This window comes from Macrobrachium nipponense, chromosome 35, assembly GCF_015104395.2.
Source record: "Macrobrachium nipponense isolate FS-2020 chromosome 35, ASM1510439v2, whole genome shotgun sequence".
NCBI lineage: Eukaryota > Metazoa > Arthropoda > Malacostraca > Decapoda > Palaemonidae > Macrobrachium > Macrobrachium nipponense.
Window position 1 is genome coordinate 9980788 of NC_061096.1, and position 25335 is coordinate 10006122.

Here is a 25335-nt window from a genome sequence, read left to right on the forward strand (position 1 = left end):
TGTACAAAGGCAAAACGTCTCCCAGTGGAAGACATCCAACGGCTTCTGTAGACCCAAAAACGCTGTAGAACTCTGTAGACTCATAGAAACTTCTCGTAATTAGGCACACAACAGCCACATCTCTGCAACAGCTGGTGGGCGTCTTGCTAGCGTCGGGGAACGACGATTATGGTGTGTTAAAGTATGTCAGTCAAGTCATCGGTCAATCAAAAAAGAATTAACCCCAGACATACTTCTATCAAATAATGACTTCAAAAATTCCCAAAAATACTAACTGAACATCTCCCAATTAACTCCATTAAACATGACCACTGAACTAATTTCTAACTTCAACTCGTGAGGGAACTCCAAGGATCGCTAAATCATAAGTCATTATCACAACCCCGCAAAAAAAATATTAAGTTCTCTAACTTAATTCTCCAATAATAAAAAAAAAACTTCACCAAATTCACACACCAGCACACACAATCCAAAACTCACAGTAACTCTATGGACTTCTGTCATCACATTTCAAACTCGCAAATTCTCACAAGTAAAAAAAAAGAAAAAAGTAATGAGCCCATGAAAAAAAATCATGTAACAAGTCCAGACCCGAAAATTATCAAAAAAAAAAAAAAAAAAACCCAAAAAAAAAAAAAAAAACAACCCACAAAATCAGTAAAACTTTCCAATGTCTAACAGCAAAAACCCTTTACTGCTCACATAATTAATGTCAAAACGCCCATTTATGTAAATCACAACCCCCGACAAATTACATCTCTCATAGGCAAAGAAAAAAAAAGAAAAAATAAAGATAACAACAATAAGTGAACTTTGCCTCATCACACAAAGCACATAATATATGCATGATACATAACCCCGCATTTTCCCCATAAATGCAATATGTATAGTTACTGGAATTTATTGCCATCGCAATACTTTTTCCAGAGCTTATCGGAAAAACCACAGGCCAGAAAGGCAAACCCTTAAACGTGCATTTTCATGAATCACCACTAGAGGAAAAGAGTCAGCAACCAAACTCATCACAGCGTTGTCAGCAAAAATCCACCTGTAGACACATCAGGTGCTTGGACTGCAGCATAAAAATGTCTAGTCAGACTTGCAACTTCAGAAACTCATGATTCTCAAAAAAAAAAAAAAAAAAAAAAAAAAAAAAAAAAAAAGTTCTATACTGACACCAAGTAAGCACATTTCACAAAATTATCTCCAGGATATATCTAAGGTGCTCAAAAATTGTCTCAAAGACATAACTCTCACATGATACTGCCCAATTATATAAACAAATTATCACCTATCCGGGATAAAAAAAAAAAAACTACGGTAAACTCACAATTCAGCAATTATATGCCACCAAAAATAACTCACTGGTGAATATAAAAAAATGCAACTCAAAAAATGATAAACAGAAAAAAAGTCACCCCCAAAGATTAATGCCATCTCCATATATATATATATATAAATCACCATCTTAATAGTAACACCACCCCAGTGATAAAAATATTTCCTCCATTTAATTAATAACCACACCACACTATATTCCCTCTTATTTCACCAATAACCACGTGTTCATAAAACCACCACTCCAGCAATAAAAAATATTCACCTCTATTTCGGCAAATAAAAAATACTTACCTCTATTTCACCAATAACTCCATGTGGAATAAAACAAGTCTCCAAAAAAATATTATTACACTCCAAGCAGGATATAAAAAATGTAACTCCATCTCCAAAAAAATGCACTCAAAGCATCCAGCTGACACACTCAAAAAAATATTGCTCCACATCTCCTAAAAAATGTGTCTCCATTTGCTACAAAAATGGCTGCAAAACAATTGAACTGAACATAGCTCTCACCACCATAGGCCTAAACTGTGGAATATATAAAAAAATAAATAAAATAATCAAATGGCCAAAATATTATATCCCCAATTCTCCAGAAAAATATCTCAATGTTATAGTCAAAAACTATAAACTCTCTGTTTAGCATAACTGCTGAAAAAGGCAAAAACTCGGCAAATAAAATTGCCCAGGAAATTCTAGAAAAAATCACCAATGTGCCAATCACCAAAGTGCTGCATAACTCATTATAACAGAACTCCAAATTCAAAGTGTCTAAGTAAAGACTTCTCCATATGCACTACGGCATAGGCCAAAAGAAACTTAGCCAAGTTTCCTATCTCTGGCAAAGTTGTCACAAAGACAACAAAGGTATTGTGCAAGAAACCCACAACTTCTGGAACACAAATTATCCAGAAAAAAAAAAAATGTAGTGCCATTTCGTATGCATTAAAAAAAATGAAAAAATTCTCCCATAAATCTCTTTGCAGCATCAGACAGCTGAAATTATAAACACATTCCCGCACAATGACTCTAAGTCACGAACTGAGACATTACAAAAAATTCACACAAACTGGAGAGAAAAATAAATTTTAAACTAGCCCATGATAAAAAAAACTTAAGTCAGCGATGGCTAACTTCTAAAAAAGGAAAAAAGAAAAACCAACGGCACTGTTAACTATCCCTGTGACTCACGTAGATGTCAAGCAATTTTCTGCTGAACTCACAAAAAAAGAAAAACAAATGTCGTTAGTTCCTCCCATATCCACAAAAAAAAAAAAAACACCACCACCATTGATAGCATTACAACACCCATGTTAGTATATAAAAAAATCACCAGTATTAGTATAAAAAACATCACCAATGTTAATGCTTGCCCATTCACCAAAAATTCAGCACAAAATTCACCAAAAGTTCAGCAAAATTCAGCACAATTCACCAAAAATTCATCCAGATTCATCACCCATGAACCACTGATACATTCTCCAAAGTCATAGAAACTCGTAAATAATTAACCATAAAACTTCTTACATAATTCATTGTAATAATTCTCCATAATATAATTATCTATAATAATTATAAAATAATCTCCCATGAAATATCTCAAATCTGTAAAATATGTCTCAAGTAATGATAATTCTACTTAAGTAACCCCCGTAAAATATCTCCAGTAATGACAATAATAATAATTCTACATAATTCCCATAACATATCTCCAGTAATGACAATAATAATAATTCTCCATAGTTAGTCTCCTTAAATATCTCCAGTAAGGGCATTAATATTGCCATTCCCCAGTATACACCAATATTGCCACACCCAAAATCAACACCACTCACCACTAGGCATATACAACCCCATTACCACTCCCGGGTATCATCATCATTCAGTACTCATCACCAGTCAGCACCATTTTCAAGTAATCTCCTCAACACCAATCAAATCTCTCTTAAAAAAAATAATAATCTGTGTCCCCAATACCCCGACACAAAGAAAAAAAAAGAAGAAATTCACCCCCAACTAAAAAAAAAAAAAAAAGCTTCACCCTCCCGGTCAAGCAATGCCCTCCGAGGCAGACCACTACTCGCCCTTCCCTTGCAATACCCCTCTGGGTCGGTTCAGCAGAAATTGCGCTGAGCGCGTAAGAACAAGTGGGCGCTCTCTGTCTCCAAGCAAAGAATGCAATTCAAGCAACAGTTTCGCATGTATGAAAACCATTCAAATACACACAAATGTATTAAAACAAAGACGAATGCGTCTCTTCTAAACATGTGCCAAGATCAGAAAAAAACACAACATTCCACCCCTATGGGGAAAAAAATGTGGTATTCCAAACCTATCCCACAACTTACAAAATGATTCAACCCCCCCCCCCCCAAGGCCTAAAAAAAAAACACACACACCGTACCACTTACCCCTTCACAATGAAAAAAAAACCAGGATCTGCACAATTACAAACACGCGAATCTCGTCGGCACAACGCAAACGCACTCGGCGAGAAAGCACTCGATGATCTTTCACACCCAAACTCGACTGAGTCCTCATCTCAGCGGGCACCTCGCAACGGGAGAATTTGATGACCCTAGTAGAATTGTCTTTGCTCATTACCACCGTTAACAAATGGACACACCTTAACCCCCATAAGTTATTAACTGAAATATAACAATTTTCCACAAGCAGACACTCTGAAAACAGTATTTTATAGCTGATACCAATCTCACAAAAAGCTTTTTCATTCGACCACAGCTCGCCACCACTCTAAACAACGGGAGCATCGCCCCCGTTATTCTCATATTTGGTAAGCGTTTAGCCAAGAGCGGAAGGCGAACTAAGTCTGGTAACACTTTCTCCCCTCTCTCTCTCTCTCGATCCCCAACTCTGGCAATAGCCCCCCCTCCTCTCTCTCTCTCTCTCTCTCTCTCTCTCTCTCTCTCTCTCTCTCTCTCTCTCTCAACCTCCACTCCATCATCTAAGGTCACCAAATCAGAGTCAAAGCTACAAAAATATACGTTTATTCAAAGTAAAGTACTAACTGAATAATTCAAATTCTTACAGGATAATTAACAGAATGATAACTCATAGTTCAATTAACTCAGATAACCCCCAGTGAAATAATAGTCTTAATCAGTAATAGTCAAACACCAATTATCTCTTCTCCAAAACACAGTCCCCTCACTAGGACACTTAGTCCCCTCCACTAGATCCGCCTGTTTAAAAGACAGGAGAACCCACTAGTGAGCATACACAATTGTAAAGACAAAGTCAAAAGATTAAATGAAATATAACATCTTTACAAAATGTCAAAAGCAGAGTAAGCCACATCTCTGGCTAAATCACAATAACTCTTACCCATTGCAGCTTGGAATATCACACACTGAAACAAATATAACTTTCGCAGAGCTATCCGGGCATTCTGCCTTTTTTTTCTGCCCTACTGTCTCCATCCTTCTACCTAGTTACCTTCCGTTATGAACGGACATAGCTCGTACATGTACAGACAAACTCACGCCCTTCGTCCACACCCAGAAACCACTTTCAACTGGTTTCAAAGTCATCTCTCGAACTCACATACCTACAGGACGACCATTGACCTGCTTCGTAAGCATCTTAATGTCACACCATCCCAGAAAAGAGTTATCAGCTTTCTTAAGCTGTCGCTCGGACTCTGTCTCCATGGGAAGTTAAAAATGATGAATCTGTACATTCCTCCCTTTTACATATATATATATATATATATATATATATATATATATATATATATATATATATATATATATATAATATATTATATATATATAATATATATATGGGCCTGCTTCGCGTGTTTAACACTAAACAGTAAAACTACATTTCCACATGATAAAAAACGAATATGGTCTCTCTTGAAAAATCTGCAAACTTGTATATGGTTATTTTGTCACAGTTTTTAGCCCTGTCCTCTATATATTTAGCTACTGCGATAAACTGGTAACAATGCAACAGACGCTGTCTTTCACAGGCCTGATCTTGCTAGTGTTGCAACTTGAAATTTTGTATGGGAAAATACAATGCACTGAAAATACAAAGTATTTTATATAAATATCAAACCGTGACATAATAATAATAATAATAATAATAATAATAATAATAATAATAATAATAATAATAATAATAATAATAATAATAATAATCCGGTATCACACAACAAACATGCAACATGGCTCCAGGAAGTCAAGGCAGAAGAAACAGGGAGAATAAAACAAAGACTCACTGACATCACGACAGCCACAGTCAGACACCAACTAAAGAAAATGCCTAACTGGAAAGCCCCAGGTCCCGATGAAGTCCATGGATACTGGCTCAAAAACTTCAAGGCCCTACACCCAAGAATAGCAGAACAACTCCAGCATTGTAACACGAATCACCATGCGCCCAAATGGATGACCACAGGAGGAACATCCTTAGTCCAGAAAGACAAGAGAAAGGGAAATATAGCCAGTAACGAAAGGGCCTATCACCTGCCTACCAATGGAATGTGGCAGTTTTTTAAAACTCACAGGTGGATCATCAGCGAAAGGCTATACAGCTACCTAGAGGATACAAACACCATCCCCCACCAACAGAAAGGCTGCAGAAGGAAGTGTAGGGGCACAAAAGACCAGCTCCTCATAGACAAAATGGTAATGAAGAACAGTAAGAGAAGGAAAACCAATCTAAGCATGGCATGGATAGACTATAAGAAAGCCTTCGGCATGATACCATGCACATGGCTAATAGAATGCCTGAAAATATATGGGGCAGAGGAAAACACCATCAGCTTCCTCAAAAATACAATATGCGACTGGAATACAATACTTACAAGCTCTGGAATAAGACTAGCAGAGGTTAATATCAGGAGAGGGATCTTCCAGGGAGACTCACTGTCCCCACTACTCTTTCGTAGTACCATGATTCATGACAAAAGTACTGCAAAAGATGGATGCTGGGTACCAACTCAAGAAAAGAGGCAACAGAATTAACCATCTGATGTTCATGGACAACATCAAGCTGTATGGTAAGAGCATCAAGGAAATAGATACCCTAATCCAGACTGTAAGGATTGTATCTGGGGACATCACGATGGAGTTTGGAATAGAAAAATGCGCCTTAGTCAACATACAAAAGGGCAAAGTAACAAGGACTGGAGGGATAAAGCTACCAGATGGGAGCAACATCAAACACATAGATGAGACGGGATACAAATACCAGGGAATAATGGAAGGAGGGGATATAAAATACCAAGAGATGAAGGACACGATCAGGAAAGAATATATGCAGAGACTCAAGTCAAAACTCAATGCCGGAAATATGATAAATGCCATAAACACATGGGCATTGCCAGTAATCAGATACAGCGCAGGAATAGTGGAATGGACGAAGGCAGAACTCCGCAACATAGACCAGAAAACTAGAAAACATATGACAATACACAAAGCACTACACCCAAGAGCAAATACGGACAGACTATACATAACACGAAAGAAGGAGGGAGAGGACTACTAAGCATAGAGGACTGCGTCAACATCGAGAACAGAGCACTGGGCAATATCTGAAAAAACCAGTGAAGACAAGTGGCTCAAGAGTGCATGGGAAAAGAAGGGCTGATAAAAGTAGACGAAGACCCAGAAATATACAGAGACAGGAGACTGACAAACAAAACAGAGGAATGGCACAACAAACCAATGCACGGACAATACATGAGACAGACTAAAGAACTGGCCAGCCATGACAAACAATGCATGGTTACAGAGGGGAGAGCTCAAGAAGGAAACTGAAGGAATGATAACAGCGGCACAAGATCGGCCCAGGCCCTAAGAACCAGATATATCCAAAGACGTAGATGGAAATAACATCTCTCCATATGTAGGAAGTGCAATACGAAAAATGAGACCATAAACCACATAGCAAACAAAGTCCGGCACTTGCACAGAACCAGTAACAAAAATACACAATCTAGATACATGAGACATATAAAAAAAAAAAAAAATGAATAATCGGCACTTATCCACAAAATAGCTGAGGTAGCATAAAAGCTAGTAATCATAATACTGGTAATAACAGTAATAATATTGGTGAGAAAAAAAAATATGCATTGAGAGTAATAACAGTTAGTGCACAAATTATATAGCTTAAATTTCAACTAGAGACCTTAGGTGGTTACAGCAGTCAGGTCCAGAGGGCTAAATACAAAAATTTAATGTAAAAAAAAAATTTAATTTGATAGTAATCACAGTAATAAAGAAAAATTAAAATAACAGCAATAAATGTAATAATGACAAAAACTGCAGATGACATCTTGCCAATACAGAGATTAAGTCCTTTAGGGGACAAAGGCCTCATTTTCCCATCTTTCCCACAATTTAGATCTTCTTCTTCCTTCACTCCTTAGGATGCTTTGTATGAGTGAGTTGCTGCTGTTTCTCACTCGGGTTACCAGACTGGACATTGTTCGCCTAACAATGATTTTTAAATTGTCCAGGCGGTTTTCTATGAACATCTGTGTGGCGGAGTTGTAGCGGGAAGTGTTTGAGATGCGTCTCAGAATGTCATTGTACACAACAGTGATACGTCTCATGGTCTCGGGTATAGTTCGTCCAGAGGGATCACCCATAGATACTGTAGCAGTACGAGTGGAAGAGCAGCAGTTTCACGTCTCGGTGATAGAAGGCAAACCTCCTTGCAATCATGTTGCCAGCTGCACATAGTTTACGACGCCTCTGCTCAATGTCTGCCGTATCTTTTAGGTCGTCGGTGATAATGTGACCCAAATACGGAAATTCGTACACAAATTCTGGCCGATGTTTTCCGAGGAAAATTTGTGGTTCTGCAATATGCTTAAGCGATCTCGAGAGCAGCAACATGCACTGGGTCTTGGTTTCATTGTAGATTATATCAAATTCCTCTGCATATTGGTGGCAAGTGTCGATGAGTCGTTGGAGACCTTGCACTGATGGGGAAATCAGAACAATATCGTCAGCGTAACAGAGGTTGTTTATAGTAGTTTCATTGACGGTGCATCTGATTGGGAGTGAGTTCAGTTTGACATTCAAGGCATCTGTGTACGTATTAAACAGGTATGGAGAGAGAGAATGCCCCCTTGCCGAAGCCTGTTTAGGGAGCCGAAGGTGTAAGATAATACGTTTCCCCATTTGACACAGAATTGCTGTGTGGAGAACCAGCAATGCAAAATGCCAATTAGATACAGGGGTGTGCCCCTTTTATGCAGCTTCAGGAAGAGCTTCAGATAGTTTACTCTGTCAAATGCTTTTCTCACATCTACAAAACAAAGGAAAACAGGAGAGGCTGATGATAGGTAGTAATTCAGCAATTCTTTCAGTATGTAGATGCAGGTGTCGGTTGAGTGGTTTGCTTTAAACCCAAACTGGTTGTCAGTGGTGTTTAGAAAGGGGAGAAGTCTCACTAGAAGAACAGACTCAAGTATCTTCGATGCGATCGTTGTGATTGCAATCGGCCGGTAGTTGCCAGGGTCAGCTGCATTCTTTAGCTTGTTTTTGATTAATGGTATCAAATGGACTAAGAGTAGGGAGTCTGGAAGAAACCGGTGAATTATGCACGCATTGAATAGGGCAGCTAGCAAAATGTAAATTATCGGATGGCAGAATTTGAAGGCCTCTGCAGGAAGACCATCACAGCCGGGCGATTTATTATTAGGCAGGCTGTTCATGGCATCGCTGATGTTACCTGGTGTAGTACGGTCTGCAAAATGAAATTGAATGTTGTCAGTAAGGGGGTTATCTACATCCCTTCGGGAATTTTGATCATTTATGCAATTCAGGATATTGTTGAAGTGATCACCCCACATACTTGTGATAGCTTCGTCTCCGACTGCTTCCCCTACTCTCTGTGATAGCTTTTTAGTTTTGGGATTTAAGGACTGGATATCTTTCCAAAGACGAGGATAATCACCAGATTCTAAGTTTCTAGACACTGCATCGGCTCTTAGTTGTTTTTCATTTAACCTGCAGTGCTTAAGAGCAAGTTTGAACTGCGCTCTCGCCTGTCTCATTAGTAATGCAGTGTGCCCTTCCCTGGGGCTACCATTTTGCCTCCACAGTATAAACATTTCTCGTGAGTTTGTATACAGATCTTTAACCAAGTCATTCCATCCAGGTATATTACGAGAATTACCTTGACGAAATCTGTAGGCAGTCCTGCCCGAAGCAAGCATAGTGGAGATTATGTTCGAATAGAATTCATTCAGGTCCCTCCTGTGGTGGTCATTTCTACAATGTGTGTTAGTACAAAGTAAGGCGTCTGCCGGTTGAACCATTGACCGCAACCTGGTTTCCGTGGTCGCCCTAAAGTATCTGGTTTTCTGTTGGTTTTTAAAATCCCAGTTTACTGCTGGTGGGTGAACAGTTAGGGGGTTCACGGTAGGGAGGGATGGGGTACTGAATGATACCTGTAATGGGATGTGATCGTAGCCCGTTGCAAGATCATAGCGAATATTGCAGGTCATAATAGAATCATGAAGTTGTGGAGATGTGATGCAGTGGTCCAGCCAGGAGGTTGTAATAGTGTCCGCTCTATTATGTACATATGAATAGGAGTAGGGAGGGAGGAGCATTACATCGCTAATTTGGAGAGCATGATTTTGACTGAAGTGAGTAAGTTCATTATAAAATTGTTTTGTGAGATGAGAATTAAGGTCCCCGATTATATAAATATGATCAGCAGGAGAATCATGAATAATACTGTGTAACTCCCCTAGGATCATGCAGTAATGATCAAAGTTGTTGTTATTTTCCCATGGCATATAAACATTAATAATTAGGATTTTAGAGTTCCCTACTGTCACTTGAAGCCCCAGCAATCTGTCTCTCCTGTAGGTCATCACCTTTATCATATTGTCTAACGATTTGTGCCACAGGAAAGAAGGCCCCCTTTTGGGCGACCGGCTATATTTGATCTGTAACTTGCATCGATGAAGTCGAGAAGGTTCTGAAGTCTTCATGAATTGAATCGCAGATGGCAAGGTCATGTGGCCAGAGGAGCGTTTCTTGCAATGCAATGACGCCTTTGAAGTTTTTGTAGAATATGTTTAGGAGAGGAATGTTCTGCTTGAAGCCAAAAATATTCCAAGAGATTATGTTTAATGTATCCATGGCTACTCACGAAGATGGGAGATGAATGCGCTGATCATTTGGGTGGATGGGGGGTTAGCCAGGGGGAGTGGGCAGTCACTAGCCGTGGGGGGTTGACTGGCACTTGCGGTGGAAATGACCCTGGTTGGAGTGTCAGTAAGTTCCCTTGGGGGTGGTTGATCCCGGAATAATTTATATCTTGAAACTAATATATTAGGACCGAAATTCTCGCCTTTAAGAACGTCGAGGTGTTGAAATAGGCAGGTAATCCTGTTAGCCACTTTATGTTTAATCCTGCATGGGAGTTCGTGAGAGATGAGTGGATCAGAGCCTTTGAGAAACTTGACTCTCTCCACTATGGCATCTAGCGTCACCGATGAGCGCAGATTGTGAATTACTACGTGACATCTCTTCTCAGGTGTCGTGCGAGGTGAAACACGAATGTTGGGCTCCGGTCCAGCGGCCAAACAAGAGGTTCTTCTCTTCTTTCTGCTTGTTTGTATCTGCCAGCTGCCAGACCCCTCATGATCACTTTCATCTGCATCTACGATGGGGGGTTGTGGGGGAGGGATAGGGTGGGGAGGATTACGAGGGCTAGTAATCGTCACCGGAGATATATCTTCCACCGGAGGCACTGGGGAGGGAGAAGAGGTTGGGAGACCAACAGTCATCTCGGAACGGTCTACAGGAGACAGGGGCACTTCCGTGTTGCTGGGAGGCGAGGAAAAACTAGATGCCGCATTCGTAGGAGTCTGGTGGCTATCTGTGCGATTGTCTATCGATCCCTACACTCCTTTGATCGCATCCCAGATCCGTGTGAGGTTATTGTTTCCACCGTTTTAAGACTACTAGGGATTCCTGTAGTCCTTTGATCACGTCCCAGATTCTTGATAATTTATAATTTGTCTCCTCAATTTTTTCTGAGTTTTTTCCAATTATTTCTTAGAGAGATTTTGCTGTTTGGAAGGCAGTTTCTGCCGTGTGGTATACCGCAGGTAGGCTTAGGTCAGCAGGCCCCTTTGGAGGCAGATTGTAAGGGACATCGGCGTAGATTTCCACTGAGCAGGTCCTTAGCCACTTAGTGATAAACGATATTTTCTTGTGAGAGGATAAGTTCTTCACGGATCGCTCCTTGAGAATGCTCTCTGGTATCAGATCTTTTCATTTCGTATATGCAACGTTGATTTCCTCATCGGAGAAGGCATCACTGACAGATTGTATAGCAGACACGACGTCGGAACAGTTCGATTGGTATTGTATATAGTAAAGACAATTGTTTGCGAGTACGGAACTTGTGTGTGGGGCACAGGCACCGGTAGGTGCCAGGGTCACTTGCGCAACGGTTGGAGGTTGGTCGGGTGACATTTTTGTGGTAAGGGAGGGGTCAAGCACTAACACATACACTGCATTCTTTTACCCATTTCCCCGGACCAATAGGCCTCGAGTAGCTGTGATTTGAAAGATTTCTAAGGCACTGATTGGAGCAGAAAGAATATTAGTATATCTGCAGTTGCACAACACTCTCCGGCTTACACGCCGGGTATGACGTGGAGACACTATTAACACATTGTTTACTATAGGAGGTATAATCACCAAGGGCGAAAAACCCTTCTTTTCTGTGAAGACATGCGAGAGAGACCTCCAACACGTCCGCCCCCACACACGTTATCGCTAGTAATAATGTAAAAAAGGAAAAATACCAATAATAACAATAATTGTAGTAATGCAACAATAATGACAGATTACGCTAATGACATTTTGCAAAAACAGATATTAATTAATTTAGGGAACAAACGCCTCGTTTTCCCATCTTCCCCACAATTCAGATCTTCTTGCTTAAATACTTAGGATCTTTTGTATGAGCGAATTGCTGCTGTTTTTCCGTCGGGTGATCAGACTGGACATTGTTCACCTAACAATGACTTTTGAATTGTCCAGGTTGTTTTCTGTGAACATCTGTATGGCGGTGTGATATCGAGGAGTGTCTGTGAGGTGTCTCAAAATGTCATTGTGAACAATAGTCATACGTCTCATGGTCTCTCGGGTGTAGTTCGTCCACAGGGAGCACCCACAGATACTGTAGCAATACGAGCGGAAGAGCACAGTTTCAAGTCTCAGTGAAAGAAAACAAGCCTCCTTGCAATCATGTTGCCAGTTGCACATAGTTTACGACATCTCTGTTCTATGTCTGCCGTATCTTTTAGGTCATCCATGATAATGTGATCCAAATACGGAAATTCGTGCACGAATTCCAATAATCTAGACATCTATCATTATTATCAAACAGATAATGAAGAAATTGTCTGTATGCACAGTATATATAAATATAAACAGAACAACAAGTCCACAACCATCCTGCAGTCAAATTTGTCCCTATTTTTGTACTTATTTTCATCCCAGGGTTTCTGGGGATGTGCAAAAATATCCCAGGATTATCAAACCTTGAAAATTGTCTCCGGGATCATGGGAAACAAACCCTAATGTCAACTGATTTGGGAGAACCCTCTGCTGCAGGAGGAAGACGGGTGAGGGCTCTCATCTAGAGAAGGGCTGCAAATGGGCGTTGATCACCTAAGGGTTGCTGTGCTTAGTCAAAGATCTGTTGTACACTAATGCCTGGGTAATGGCGTGTATCTGCTGACCTTTTTCAGGTCTTTGTACTGGACGACGTCGGTGCTTTCGCGTCCAGCTAGGGGAAGAGGTAGTCCGGCATGGCGGCAAGAACGTAATCTACCTTGGTTGACGATGACCATACGCCCTTGATACGGAGTGTGACTTCGGCTCTACGGAACCAAAGTTTAGGTGTTAGCCGTGTGAAGGTTGGAAGCTTGACTTGGGTGCTGTTATCGACAGGAGTGGTAGAAGGGGAGGGAGGTGATGTCTCAGACATCATTGATGGGTGTTAGTGTGGTGAGGTCACCACTTCAGCAGGAGAAATTATACTTTATTAATGAACTACAACAGTATTTATAAGAATTGCTAGCCAATCATCGGCCTGGAATCTTACACAGTACCTAATGGACCAATAATGTACAATCATTTGATATTCACCTTTATAGCTCCTACATGATGAAAATCGGGGTTCTCTGCGCTACTCGGCTGACTCGATGCGTTGCTATGGGCATAGTCATGAGAATCACAAAAGCTGGCGGTGTCCTGTGGCTTGCAGCAAGAGAAATGCTTGCCGTTCGAGTGCTGGCACAACAATTAATAGCACTTAATGGATGGCATACTTTTCATTTCTGCTTACACGTACTTTATTTACTTAGACATATCTGTAATAGGTATTAATGAAGTTGCAATCTTTTTTTCGAGTTTGTCCATATTTATGTATTTCATTATCCGCTGTACTTCATCAGACACAGTTGTTCTTATGTTTGTGTACTCACTATGCCTTGCCTCTTATTCTCCTTTTATGATTGACTTGAAAGATACACTGAATTTCATTAACTTATTTTGTTTTACGTATTACAAACAAACTAGCACAACAAATATGATTGAAATGAGTGTGTAAATGATTATTTAGAGGGTGTAGTTAAAAAGTGAATATTAAAAAGTTTAATTTATCATAAGTATAAGCTGCAAATTCTGGAGGATATGTTAAATATTATTTTAATGTTTGATTTGGATGTAATATATTTTTCTTCGTTGTATGTATGTAATCAAACGTTTAACTTCAAAATGCGCCCTTTATATGCCATTTAACCTTTTTGTCGAATTTGACTACATCATATTTGTAATGCAGGTTCAACCTTAACAGAGTGCAAGGAAAATAACACCATTTTAGAGAAACGCCTGAATGAGACCAAAGAAGACATGACTTTCATGACTTCCATTAAAGAAAAAGAAAAACTTCAAAACTTGACAAATCTGGTCAACATTCTACGGAAGGAAATTGGAGAGAATTTTACATCAATGGGTAATAGTAGGTAAGTGATTTTCGGCCGATTGACTATTGAATATTGAAATATTAATGTAAAAAAGATATATGCTATAACCAGATATTAGGTAATCTCAACTAAGCTCGGTATTGTTTACCAGTATTAATTCTAGCAAGGGAAGGAATTTTTCAGGAAGACAGTTAGGTTTCGAAGCAAACCTTCCTCTCATCAAAGATCAACAATGTTTGACTATACTCTGAGTTTTTCCACCTGTCCACCCGCCTGTGGTGTTTTCGTATGGTAACACTGCGTCCCGGGATTTAGATAGTTGCGCTATGTGTAAGTTTTAGGTAAATAAAAAGATATCTGGGTGTACATTTGCAACTGAAAAGTGTTTTAATAATTTACTGTATGCGAATGACACCGTTAATATTCGAAATAGAATATTGTTATTATTGTTGAATGTAAGCTGAATGTATCTAAAAACCCTACGACGCAGTGTCACCATATGTAAACACCACAGGCGGGTGGACAAATGGAAAAAAAAAGAGACAAAAGGAAAAAAACAGAGTATAGTGAAATGAACAGATGATAACAAAAACGAAACGTCAAAATCGCAAAGGATCATAGTAATGACTGTTCTCATTGCATCATTAACAGCATTCATTTATTGGCCTTAGTCAGTCAGAGCTAAAGGGAAAAATTTTACAAAATATTATTTTTAATGATTATGTGACTCCTACAACGTTGATGTCCTGTAATCTAAACACATCCGGTGAGTTAGCGGATGTAAGACATCCTTTGGGCGAAGAAAGTTTTGTACATTGACAGCTAAATACCGTCCACTATGTTAACAGCGGAGTTTGTGCATAGGATCCAGAGAATAAAATATGACAGTTTTTAATTATAGGTACTTGTTACATTACTTTTACTCAGGCAATATTATTCGATAATAGAAAGTATGATGCAAAACAAAAGACTGTTGGCACTAATTACCGTCATTGCAGAATCTCGTTCAGGTGTTTTAATGTCTGGGTATTTTCGAAAACAAAAATGAATAACGGGCCCCGTAGAGGGTTTGTTTAATATTTCAGTATATCACAACTATACTTTTTATTAATAGTTAAATTTTATTAGATAACTTTACTGTTTTCTATAAGTCACAGCCGTCTGATCGTATTTTGTCATATGGGCTGTTCAGGAGTGTGCGTGTTTTAATCAGTATATAATATATTTGGAAAAAAAGGGCCTATCTGACCGTTTATGACCGAATATGTTCGTTCACAATGATCAGAGAAAAACTAGGAAAATCCCAGTTAAAATTTTAAACATATGAAGGAAAAAATGGTAATCTTTTTTTTTTAGACTATTATGATATTTGCATTCCTCACTCATAGTCCTGGTAGTTCAGTTGGTTCCGCCTAGCAATCACCAGTTCTGTATCGCTTAGGGTGCGATAGATATCATCGGCGACTATATATATTACTATCTATCTACAACACACACACACACACACACACACAGATATATATATATATATATATATAATATATATATATATATATATATATATATATATATATATATATATATATATATATATATATATATATATATATATATATATATATATAAGAACGCTTTGTGTTTATTAATTACACATATATATGTGTAAAAAAATGACCATATATATATATATATATTTATTACATATATAAGGTGCTGGTCACTTTTTTTTTTTACCACATATGCATGTGCAATAATTTAATGTACACAAAGCATTCTTAACTCCTCGATTTCTTCACACTTTGGATACGTTCTTCTTTTGGATCGTGGGTTCTAAAGTGATAAGAGTGCCCGAAAAGTTTGAAGATGTCGAAAGGTTAAGAGGGATTTCTGTTTATCACAATCATATAATTACAGGCGCGTTCTACAACTATGATAATGTGCGCCAACGCAAGGTCCTGCCTCTGCTGTTCTTAAAGGCCTTTAAAGATATAATTCCTAGATTATTATTCTTTCATCACCTGCTTTTACCAAATAAAATATCGCCATGTCTTCCTTTTCTAGACCGATGGACTGCGCAGACGTGAGAATTCTGGGAAACACAACGTCCGGAGAATACACCATTTTCCCTACCGAGTAATGACAGCCTCGATTAGAAGAAAATGACAAGAACATTCCTTACACCTTACGACAGTTCAAAGATTTCTGTGGAAGCCTCGGCTCCCCTTTTCTGAATGTTCATTCATTTTCCTGTTTGGTTATGTTCTGAGTATTCTGACAGTGACTGTTTTCTGCGTAAATACTGTTGATTTTGTGTCTTCGTATATACGTACTAAATGAGTAATGTGCGTTCATAAATTTTTTTTTAATTTCAGAGAGATGGAAGCCAGAGTTCTTTGCGACATGGACACCGAACTTGGCGGATGGACCGTTTTCTTAAAATTTCATGATGCATCCATTGGGCAGATTGAACACTTTCTGACCACGGATGGTACAAGGGAAGGAGACTCCCTCTATTGGTTAGGTATTAGATGTATACATCCATATAAAATGCATGACAGCTTAATGACCCTGATAAAGCTATACAACACACACAAATACCATATATATATATATATATATATATATATATATATATATATATATATATATATATATATATATATATATATATAAACAGACATTGATTGCAGTGATTACAGGAAACAAGCTCTGCGCTTAACTACCAAAATTCTGTTACAAAAAAGCGTAAAGCAGCTAAATGTACCAGTTATATATAAAAATTCAATGCTAGTTCAAAATTACTTCAATATTTCCTCCGATTTAGTTATGGCAAGCTGGTCCGCTGGTGTAGTTGTTAATGTCGTGGTATGCCACTCAGATGTCGCAGGTTCGCATCTCGCCCGGGGCGCTGAATACACACGCATATATATATATATATTATATATATATATATATATGTGTGTGTGTGTGTGTGTGTGTGTATATATAAATATATGTATATATATATATATATATTATATATTATATACACGTGTATGTATTATGTATTTGTATATACACACAAATATATGTGCATCTATATTTTTTCCACAGACGATCATAACTAACCAAACTAAAAGTGTAAGCAGTCAGAGATACGGACATAAATTCACGATACTACGTACATGTGTACACAGGTTTGCCATGACATGAAATGATATGGTTGTCGCTGCTAAATAGGTGGAAATATTCAAGTAATTCTTAACTTGTATTGAGTTTTTATTTAATTTATACATTACTTTGCTTTAAATTTTTTTCTTTCAGATCTTTATTAATAAAGCGCTGCGTTTCTTTCCCAAAGCAAGATGAGACTTCGTAAATATGCCTGAAAGAATTACCACATTTTCCAATAGACTTAAAATATCTATCTAATACGGCTCCTGAAAGGAAATAATGAAATATATCTTTATGTTCGTGAATGTTAGGTTATATTTTTTTAAATTCTAAGTGATATTGGTGATGATTTCTTTTTATCTATCTCAAGCTAGACTCCAATATACGACATTCCACCAACTTGTGTACGGAATCCTCCATAGAAAATGAACTACACTTATCATATTCATTTTATTATTTCGTTCCAGCAGCCAATTAGATAAAACATACATTTCAATACTTAGCTATTTCCCTTCCCAAGAGTTGCCTGTATTCACTTCAGCTATTTTAGTTAATGCAAGATCTCACGCAACAATTACTTGATTCTCTGAGAACTCTATCCAAAAAGGTGGTCATTTCTGGCATTGCGACATTTCAATATCAAATTCTGTTGCCTCCAACCTTTCATTCAAATAAACTTTAATGTAGTATTTGAGGTAGAAAATCAACCAGTAGTATGGGAGTTAGCAAAGGTGAAAGTACGTATAAGAATGTTTCTACATGCTGCTGAAAAAAAGAGTATGCAACTCGGATGTATTGGAAAGAAATAGGAAAAATTGGATGCAAAAAGAGAATGATCAATGGACGACAGAAGTACTAAAACGGAAGGAAATCAACATCCAGGAAGCGCAAGAGAGTATGGGAGATAGAGGAGCGAATTACATTGTATGCAGGGAGGTCCTCACCATGCTGGTGAGACCTTTGTCTATGACTGCGAGGAATCCAGAGCTGTGTCGTTCAAGGTACAGCAGGGCAAGTGTGAATATGGCAGTGATATTTATCCTTTCTCTTCTTGAGATGGACTCCTGTTAAGACATTTGTGTTATGTTATCGTTAATATTTGTATATTTCAGGTGAAGATGTCCTTCACTACCTAACTCAATATAATTTTACGGTGAGGGGCGAAATGGATATTAATGGAAAGGATACATCGTTCGAGCTGGCCACTTACTTCAGGTCAGTCGCCGAAAAAAATGTGAACGAAACTCATGTTGTCAATAGTTATCTCTTCATACAAGACTGCTCATTTTTGGACAATGCTTTCTAGATAAATGGGATACGCAAATATGAAATGCTCTGACTTATTTTATTTACCTTGTAAAATCCTCTATCCAACTTTGTTCCATTTAATCCTAAACTACACTTGTCATTATTATCAACAATATAATTTCGCTGATAATATCCATGAGAGCAAATAATAATCAATATGCATTCTCTTTCAGGTTCTTAGAATCAACCAGACTCTCAGACAGCAATCAGGTTTGGCAAGGTAGGTCTCCTCTGAATAAATTAATTCAAGTCTTTCATGCTTATGGGGCCGTCAACTTCACTGGGTTTCTTTGTCAGTCACACACCAGAACTTTTGACAACATTTTATATAATGCTCAGGCTGGCAAGTTCACACCAACACACACACACACGTGTATGTGTCTATGTGTATGTGTAAGGGGATTTATCCTAACAGGACTGTGATATCTACATTTTAACTGTTGAAGTCTTATAAAGAATGCCGTGACCACCCTACAAAAAAATCCACCTTTCAGAAATTACACAGACATAGATAGATAAATAGATATTGTGGCCCTTCATTCTATATCTTCTTCACTTCCTCCTAGCACCTCGGAAATATGCAATCCTTCCACACAAGTATATAGGCGTACTCTATTTCCTCAACAGTAGCGAACCGTTTGAAAACCATCTAATTAATCCTTCCAACCAAACAAGCATTTTTACTTCATCTACGCACCTTAACAAGTCACATCTGAAAGAGCTAACTTTTTGTCTTATTCTCATCTAGTATCGACCCTATACATATTTAAAGAGGAGCGGGCCCAACAATCCTGATATAATTATATTCCTTACTGATTTCCATAAACAATCTAATTATCTCTCTATCTTCCTTTATGTAACATATTCCTTCATTTTAGCGACATGTGGTGTCTACTTCTAAATACCAAGAAGGAAAGACGTATTCTATATTTTTCTCTTATTCTCTAGTCATATATTATATATATATATATTATATATATATATATATATATATATATACTATATGATGTTTCTGTGCAATGGTACAATTACTAGAATCGGACCTCATTAAAACTAGATGGTAACAAGCGGAGTTATCTATTCAAAAAGTTGGAGCTATCAAGGACAACCAGTCCCTAATATCAATTTATCCATGAAATGACCGAAGTGGTAGGCCAGAGGCCAGCTGTATTATAAGAGTGTGGTGGCTTCTTGATCTTTCAATTACCCTGCTTCTCCTGTTCGGCTCCGCCCTCGTGACCTTTCTCTGCCCTCTGCAAGTCGTTCCAGGTGTTAGTGTATTGTGTATGCTCGTTTCTTCTCTGTTGTGAAGTATAGATTTTCCTTTTGATATGCTGTCTTCGAATCCATTCCCGGTGTTGCCTGCATTGTTAAGCGCATGTTATAAAGGAATTATCTATTATCAGTCTTGCTGCTTTTTTTTAATTATTCCTGTAAATAAAATTCATGTTTTCCTAGTTTATTGTTTGGCAACTGCCGACGTTTGATTGTAGTAGTGTCTAATGTTCTGTATAAGTTGCTTGCTTCACTATTTGCAAGATTTTCTGCTCTAGCCGTAGTAACGTTCTTCACAGCCTAGACACGCTCCCTTATTTAAGCCCACTCTTCCCTCTTCCCCCTCTATCGGCTTTCTATTTCCAACTATTTCATTCCTAATCGTGTTTTAGTAGCAACCAATTAATTTGACATTTTCTAGTTTCCTGTTGATGGGTGTAACATTGTTGTTGTCCGGGACTATCGTTATTTTCTTCCCTTTCAAATCCAGAAAAGAATTAGAACAGATTACAATCAGGGGAAAGCCCAGAGTTCCCATATATAATATATATACATACATATATATATATATATATATATATATATATATATATATATATATATATATATATATATATATATATGGTAGTCCCAAGATACCCAAGGAAGGTTGCCCACTAAGACCGATCTTTCCAACATAATGGGAAAATGGGTGGGTTTAGTATCTGGAGGGCATCTAAAAGGTTGTAAATTTGCCATTTTCGATGTAACCTCCCTGTTCACCAACATACCAGTTAAGAAAACGATGGAAATAATAAAAAAGAACATGGAGGAATGGATTTACGCCTGTCACTTGGATCATGACGTTTTGTTAAAATTGTTGACAGCGGCCGTCAGCGTTAGTGTTTTAGTGGGGTGAAAACCATTACATACAAAACAATGGAGTGGCTGTGGGTTCGAGTCTTTCACCGATCCTGGCTACCATTTTTATGGAATGGTTTCAAACGGAAGAGGTGGGCAAACTAAACAAAGGAAAGTTAAAAACCATAAAATGGGTAAGACACGTAGAAAACATCTAGATAATTTCACATGGGAGACAGGAAGAACTATACACGTCCCAAGAAAACATAAATTAAACCAACAAATCAAGTTCACTATAGAAAAAGAGGAGGAAGAAATTCCTTTCTTGGATTTACTGATAAAGAAGGAAAGGGAAAATTTGAAATTCAAAGCATATAGGAAGAAGACAGACACTTATTCATACATACATATGTTCTCTAACCATTGGAAAGAAATTAAAATGAGGCTAATGAATGGGCTGGCCATTAGGGCTTATAGGATTTGCAGCCCCGAATTCTTAGATGAAGAGCTGGAATACCTAAGGGAGAGCTTTAGTTGATTAGGATACCCTATGTACTGGTGGGAGCGGCCACAAAAAAAAAAAAAAAAAAAAAAAAAAAAAAAAAAAAAAAAAAAAAACTATTTTGGGGGAAGGAACATTTGAAAGGGACGAAAATAATGATAGTCCTGGACAACAACATTAGACCTATTAACAGACAACTAGAAATTTTCAAATATGTAGCTACAAAACACGATTAGGAATTAAACAGTGTAGAAATAGAAAGCCGATGGGGGGGGGGGGGTTTATATATATGGCCGCGCGTCTAGACTGTGAAGAACAGTCCTACGACGAGAGCGGAAAGTCTTGCAGAGCGAAGCAAGCAACATATATAGAACATTAGGCGCTACAATCAGTCGATTATGTTAGTGTGAAATATTCATTTTGATATATTTGCACGCAAGTAATGCATATTTTTCAGCAACGTTATAAAACAATTGTAGTATAAACATAAGACAAATTAATCCTTTGTTTTCATAGGTTTGGCAAATATTTCTGCAAAGCTACTTTACCTTACGATACATATTTCCTTTAAAATCCACTGCAAAATGTTGGTTCATGTAAACTCTTTTAAAACTTCTTAGAAAATGTGATCGAAAAATGCAATGCCAACTAATTAATTTTTTCTCCCCCCCCCCCCCCCCCCCCGCCCCCCCCCCCCCCCCCCTCCCCCCCCCCCCCCCCCCCCCCCACCCCCCCCCCCCCCACCCCCCCCCCCCCCCCCACCCCCCCCACCCCCCCCCCCCCCCCCCCCCCCCCCCCCCCCACCCCCCCCCCCCCCCCCCCCCCCCCCCCCCCCCCCCCCACCCCCCCCCCCCCCCCCCCCACCCCCCCCCCCCCCCCCACCCCCCCCCCCCCCTCTCTCTCTACTCTCTCTCTCTCTCTCTTCTTTTTTTTTTTTTTTTGTCTTAGCCTTACTCCCCCGTATAAAGGTTTACAGGAGCGATAAAGTATCACTTACCATGCAGCTCAGAAGACGCAACTATGGACGAATCTCCCAAATGGATGATCAAGTAAGTTGTGATAAGAATTAGCAAGTGGAAGTAACAGCCTCATGAACAGTGAGAATGGCCAAGCTGAATGAACAACAACTTCGGGTGTTCCCAGATATTTTCTGTGGTTATATAATATGCCACATACAAAACAGATCACAGATCTGGTGACAGATATTGAAGCCACAAACATTGCAGTAGTTTCCCATCACTTACTGAATTTTGGTTGTGTTGTTATATAATCGTACAAGGAATACATTTTCAGGCCCCTTACGGGTGAAGAGCAATAAAACTTTTTCTTTTAGATTATGTTTTAATATCTTTTTGTGTTAGTTTGGAATATATTATCTTAAGTGTAGAATAACGAGGCTGTAGTCGGGACCCATCTGCCAAAACTCTGTAACTTAGCTTTCACCCTAAGATTAATCACTTAAACGGGCCTTAAGAAAGTCCGAAAATGTGACATACTTTTTGTCATATCATCCTCATCGATTCCAATAATAACAATAATAATAATAATAATAATAATAATAATAATAATAATAGTAATAATAAGAATAATAATAATAATAATAATAATAATAATAATAATAATACTGTTAAAAAGAATAGCAGAATTAAGCGAGTTGATTTTATATATTGTTTTTTCTATTTTTTTTCCTTACAATTCGCTTCTCAGGCTCAGCGATGTTTCTGAGTAACTGACCAATATTCATTTGGGAATTTTCAAAAAATCATAAATGCTGAAGGTAATCTTTTATTGGAACAGGATATCAGGTCCAGGTCAAGCAGGGGTCGTCGTCAGTGCTGGTATTATTCCGTAGGCGTAGTTCAGTTCGGTGCCGGGTTCGTCTTCGGTTTAGGGGCTGGTATTGGTGCTGGTATAGCTGGTATATCTGGTATTACGTAACGTTTCGACCTTCTCGCAGGTCATCCTCGGACGAGTCGTTTGAAGAGACTGTAGCAAGGACTAGGACTAGGATAAGGATAGGGAAGTGGGGAATAAGGGAGAAGGAAGAGTACCTCTGGATACAATCCAGTTTAAGCCTGGCGGCGGATACTCGGGAAGGGAAAGGTTGAAGGAAAAAAAGGGATGGAAACGTGAAGTATAGTAGAAGATATAGTGATGGGGCAGACCCTCTTGCGAAGTTAGATTACTGGTTTGAGCCATCATGCAAGGACAAGACAGAGAAGAAAGGCTCGGAAAAACAGTTAATTTGGTTCACACCGCCTGCTAACTGGAATGATTTTATATGATAGTAGGATTAAGATGTACAAGCACCTTATGTATTTAGTTAATGTTAATTATGATTTATATTATTATTAGTATTAGTTTTTTTTTTTTTTTTTTTTTTTTTTTTTTTATATACATATATATACACATCCACATACATATATATATATATATATATATACATATATATACACACACATATATATATATATATATACACACATACACACACCTATACATATATATATAACATACATATATTTTTTTTTTTTAATTAGTCAGTTATATATACCTGGGTCTGGGGGGTCACAATTGACCTTTGGCTCAAGTCTACTCCACCAGTAGTGATCTCTGACTTGTTGATGGTGAAAAGATCTCTTAAGTGGTTGTGAATAGTTTTCATCCTCTAAACTTAATTTGTCCCAAGTTTTCTGCCCAAGTCTATGGAACCTGACATTCAGAGGCTCCAAATTTGAGTGATTATGCAACTCCCTTATTGTGTTGAAGTAGGGGGGACTTTCCCTATATGCTTGCCTCAGAGCTTTATTCTGAACTGCTTGCATTTTACTTAGTACTGTTTTGCTAAGTGCTCCAAATATGATGGCTGGGTATTCTAGCTGTGGCCTGGCTAGTGATTTGTATAGTTTGAGTTGAGTTTTAGCCAAGAGTTCCTCTGAATCTTTTTAATCTACTGACCGTTTTCCTCACGGTAGCTATTCTCGCCTGTACATGGGGAAGAATGCCTGATTTTTGAAATTTGCCACCCAAGAATTGTGACTTGTTGGTTATATGGAATTCTCCTATTGTTGACTATGATATCCATGGGACGTCGAGCAGAAATTGAGAGGAGCTGGATTTATTGATATTTGTAGTTACTTTCCATTTCTTTTCGTAGTTGTTGATTTTCTGTATTTCTCTAATAGTCTTTCTTTGCAGCATACATTTGGCTTTGGTAGGATATGTTATTACTTGGGTGTGATCATCTGCAAACATAATTTGAAGGCAACCTTGAGATGGAGGAGGGGTGTCTTTAATGTAGAAGTTGTAGAGTGATGGGAGAGAATACTACCTTGAGGGACCCCTGACTGTAACTGGAACTCTGTCCTATGAAGTCTTTAATTTTAATTCTTGCCACCCGGTTGTCAAGAAAGTTACATAGCAGTCTGGTTGGTAAATCTGGCAATTGCGCCTCCAAAGAGTTTGTATTTTAGACCGTCATGCCAGACTTTATCGAAGGCTCGACTGACATCCCTAGAGATAAGGTTGCAGCCGTGTCCTAAGCTCTTCTTGACTGCTATGAACTCATATAGTCTAGTTAATGCAAGCTGAGTTCCTTTGCCTTGAGTAAACCCATATTGATTATTATTGGTTAGTAGATTATCTTCGAGGAACTCATAAAACCTTATCTGAATGATTTTTTTCCAGGATCTTACCAGGTATTTCTAAAAGGGAAATTGGTCTATAGTTAGAAACAGTAGTTAGATCTTTACCCTTTTTACCCAAAAGGAAGTAGTGCTTTCTTGAAAAAGTCTGGCCAGTAGCCCATACTTATGGTTTCATTGAAAATGACTCTTAGGAAGACCAGCATGGAGTTGGGAAGATGCTTAATAATAATTTTGTTTACTCTAGAATGGCCAGGTGCTTT

General features: G+C 38.4%; 1 protein-coding gene across 3 annotated transcripts in view; it reads left to right on the forward strand.

The window, feature by feature from the left end:
• Nucleotides 1-25335, forward strand: part of LOC135208417 (angiopoietin-1-like) — a 63255-nt gene that overhangs the window by 14464 nt on the left and 23456 nt on the right. Inside the window, exons 3-8 of one of the 3 annotated variants that reach the window (XM_064240562.1) lie at nt 14206-14389; nt 16412-16483; nt 16723-16871; nt 18616-18718; nt 18985-19031; nt 22377-22477. In XM_064240562.1, coding sequence (XP_064096632.1) covers nt 14206-14389; nt 16412-16483; nt 16723-16871; nt 18616-18718; nt 18985-19031; nt 22377-22477 — 656 coding nt within the window. The remainder of the gene's footprint in view (nt 1-14205; nt 14390-16411; nt 16484-16722; nt 16872-18615; nt 18719-18984; nt 19032-22376; nt 22478-25335) is intronic. The other 2 variants (XM_064240563.1, XM_064240564.1) reach the window with 2 other exon arrangements.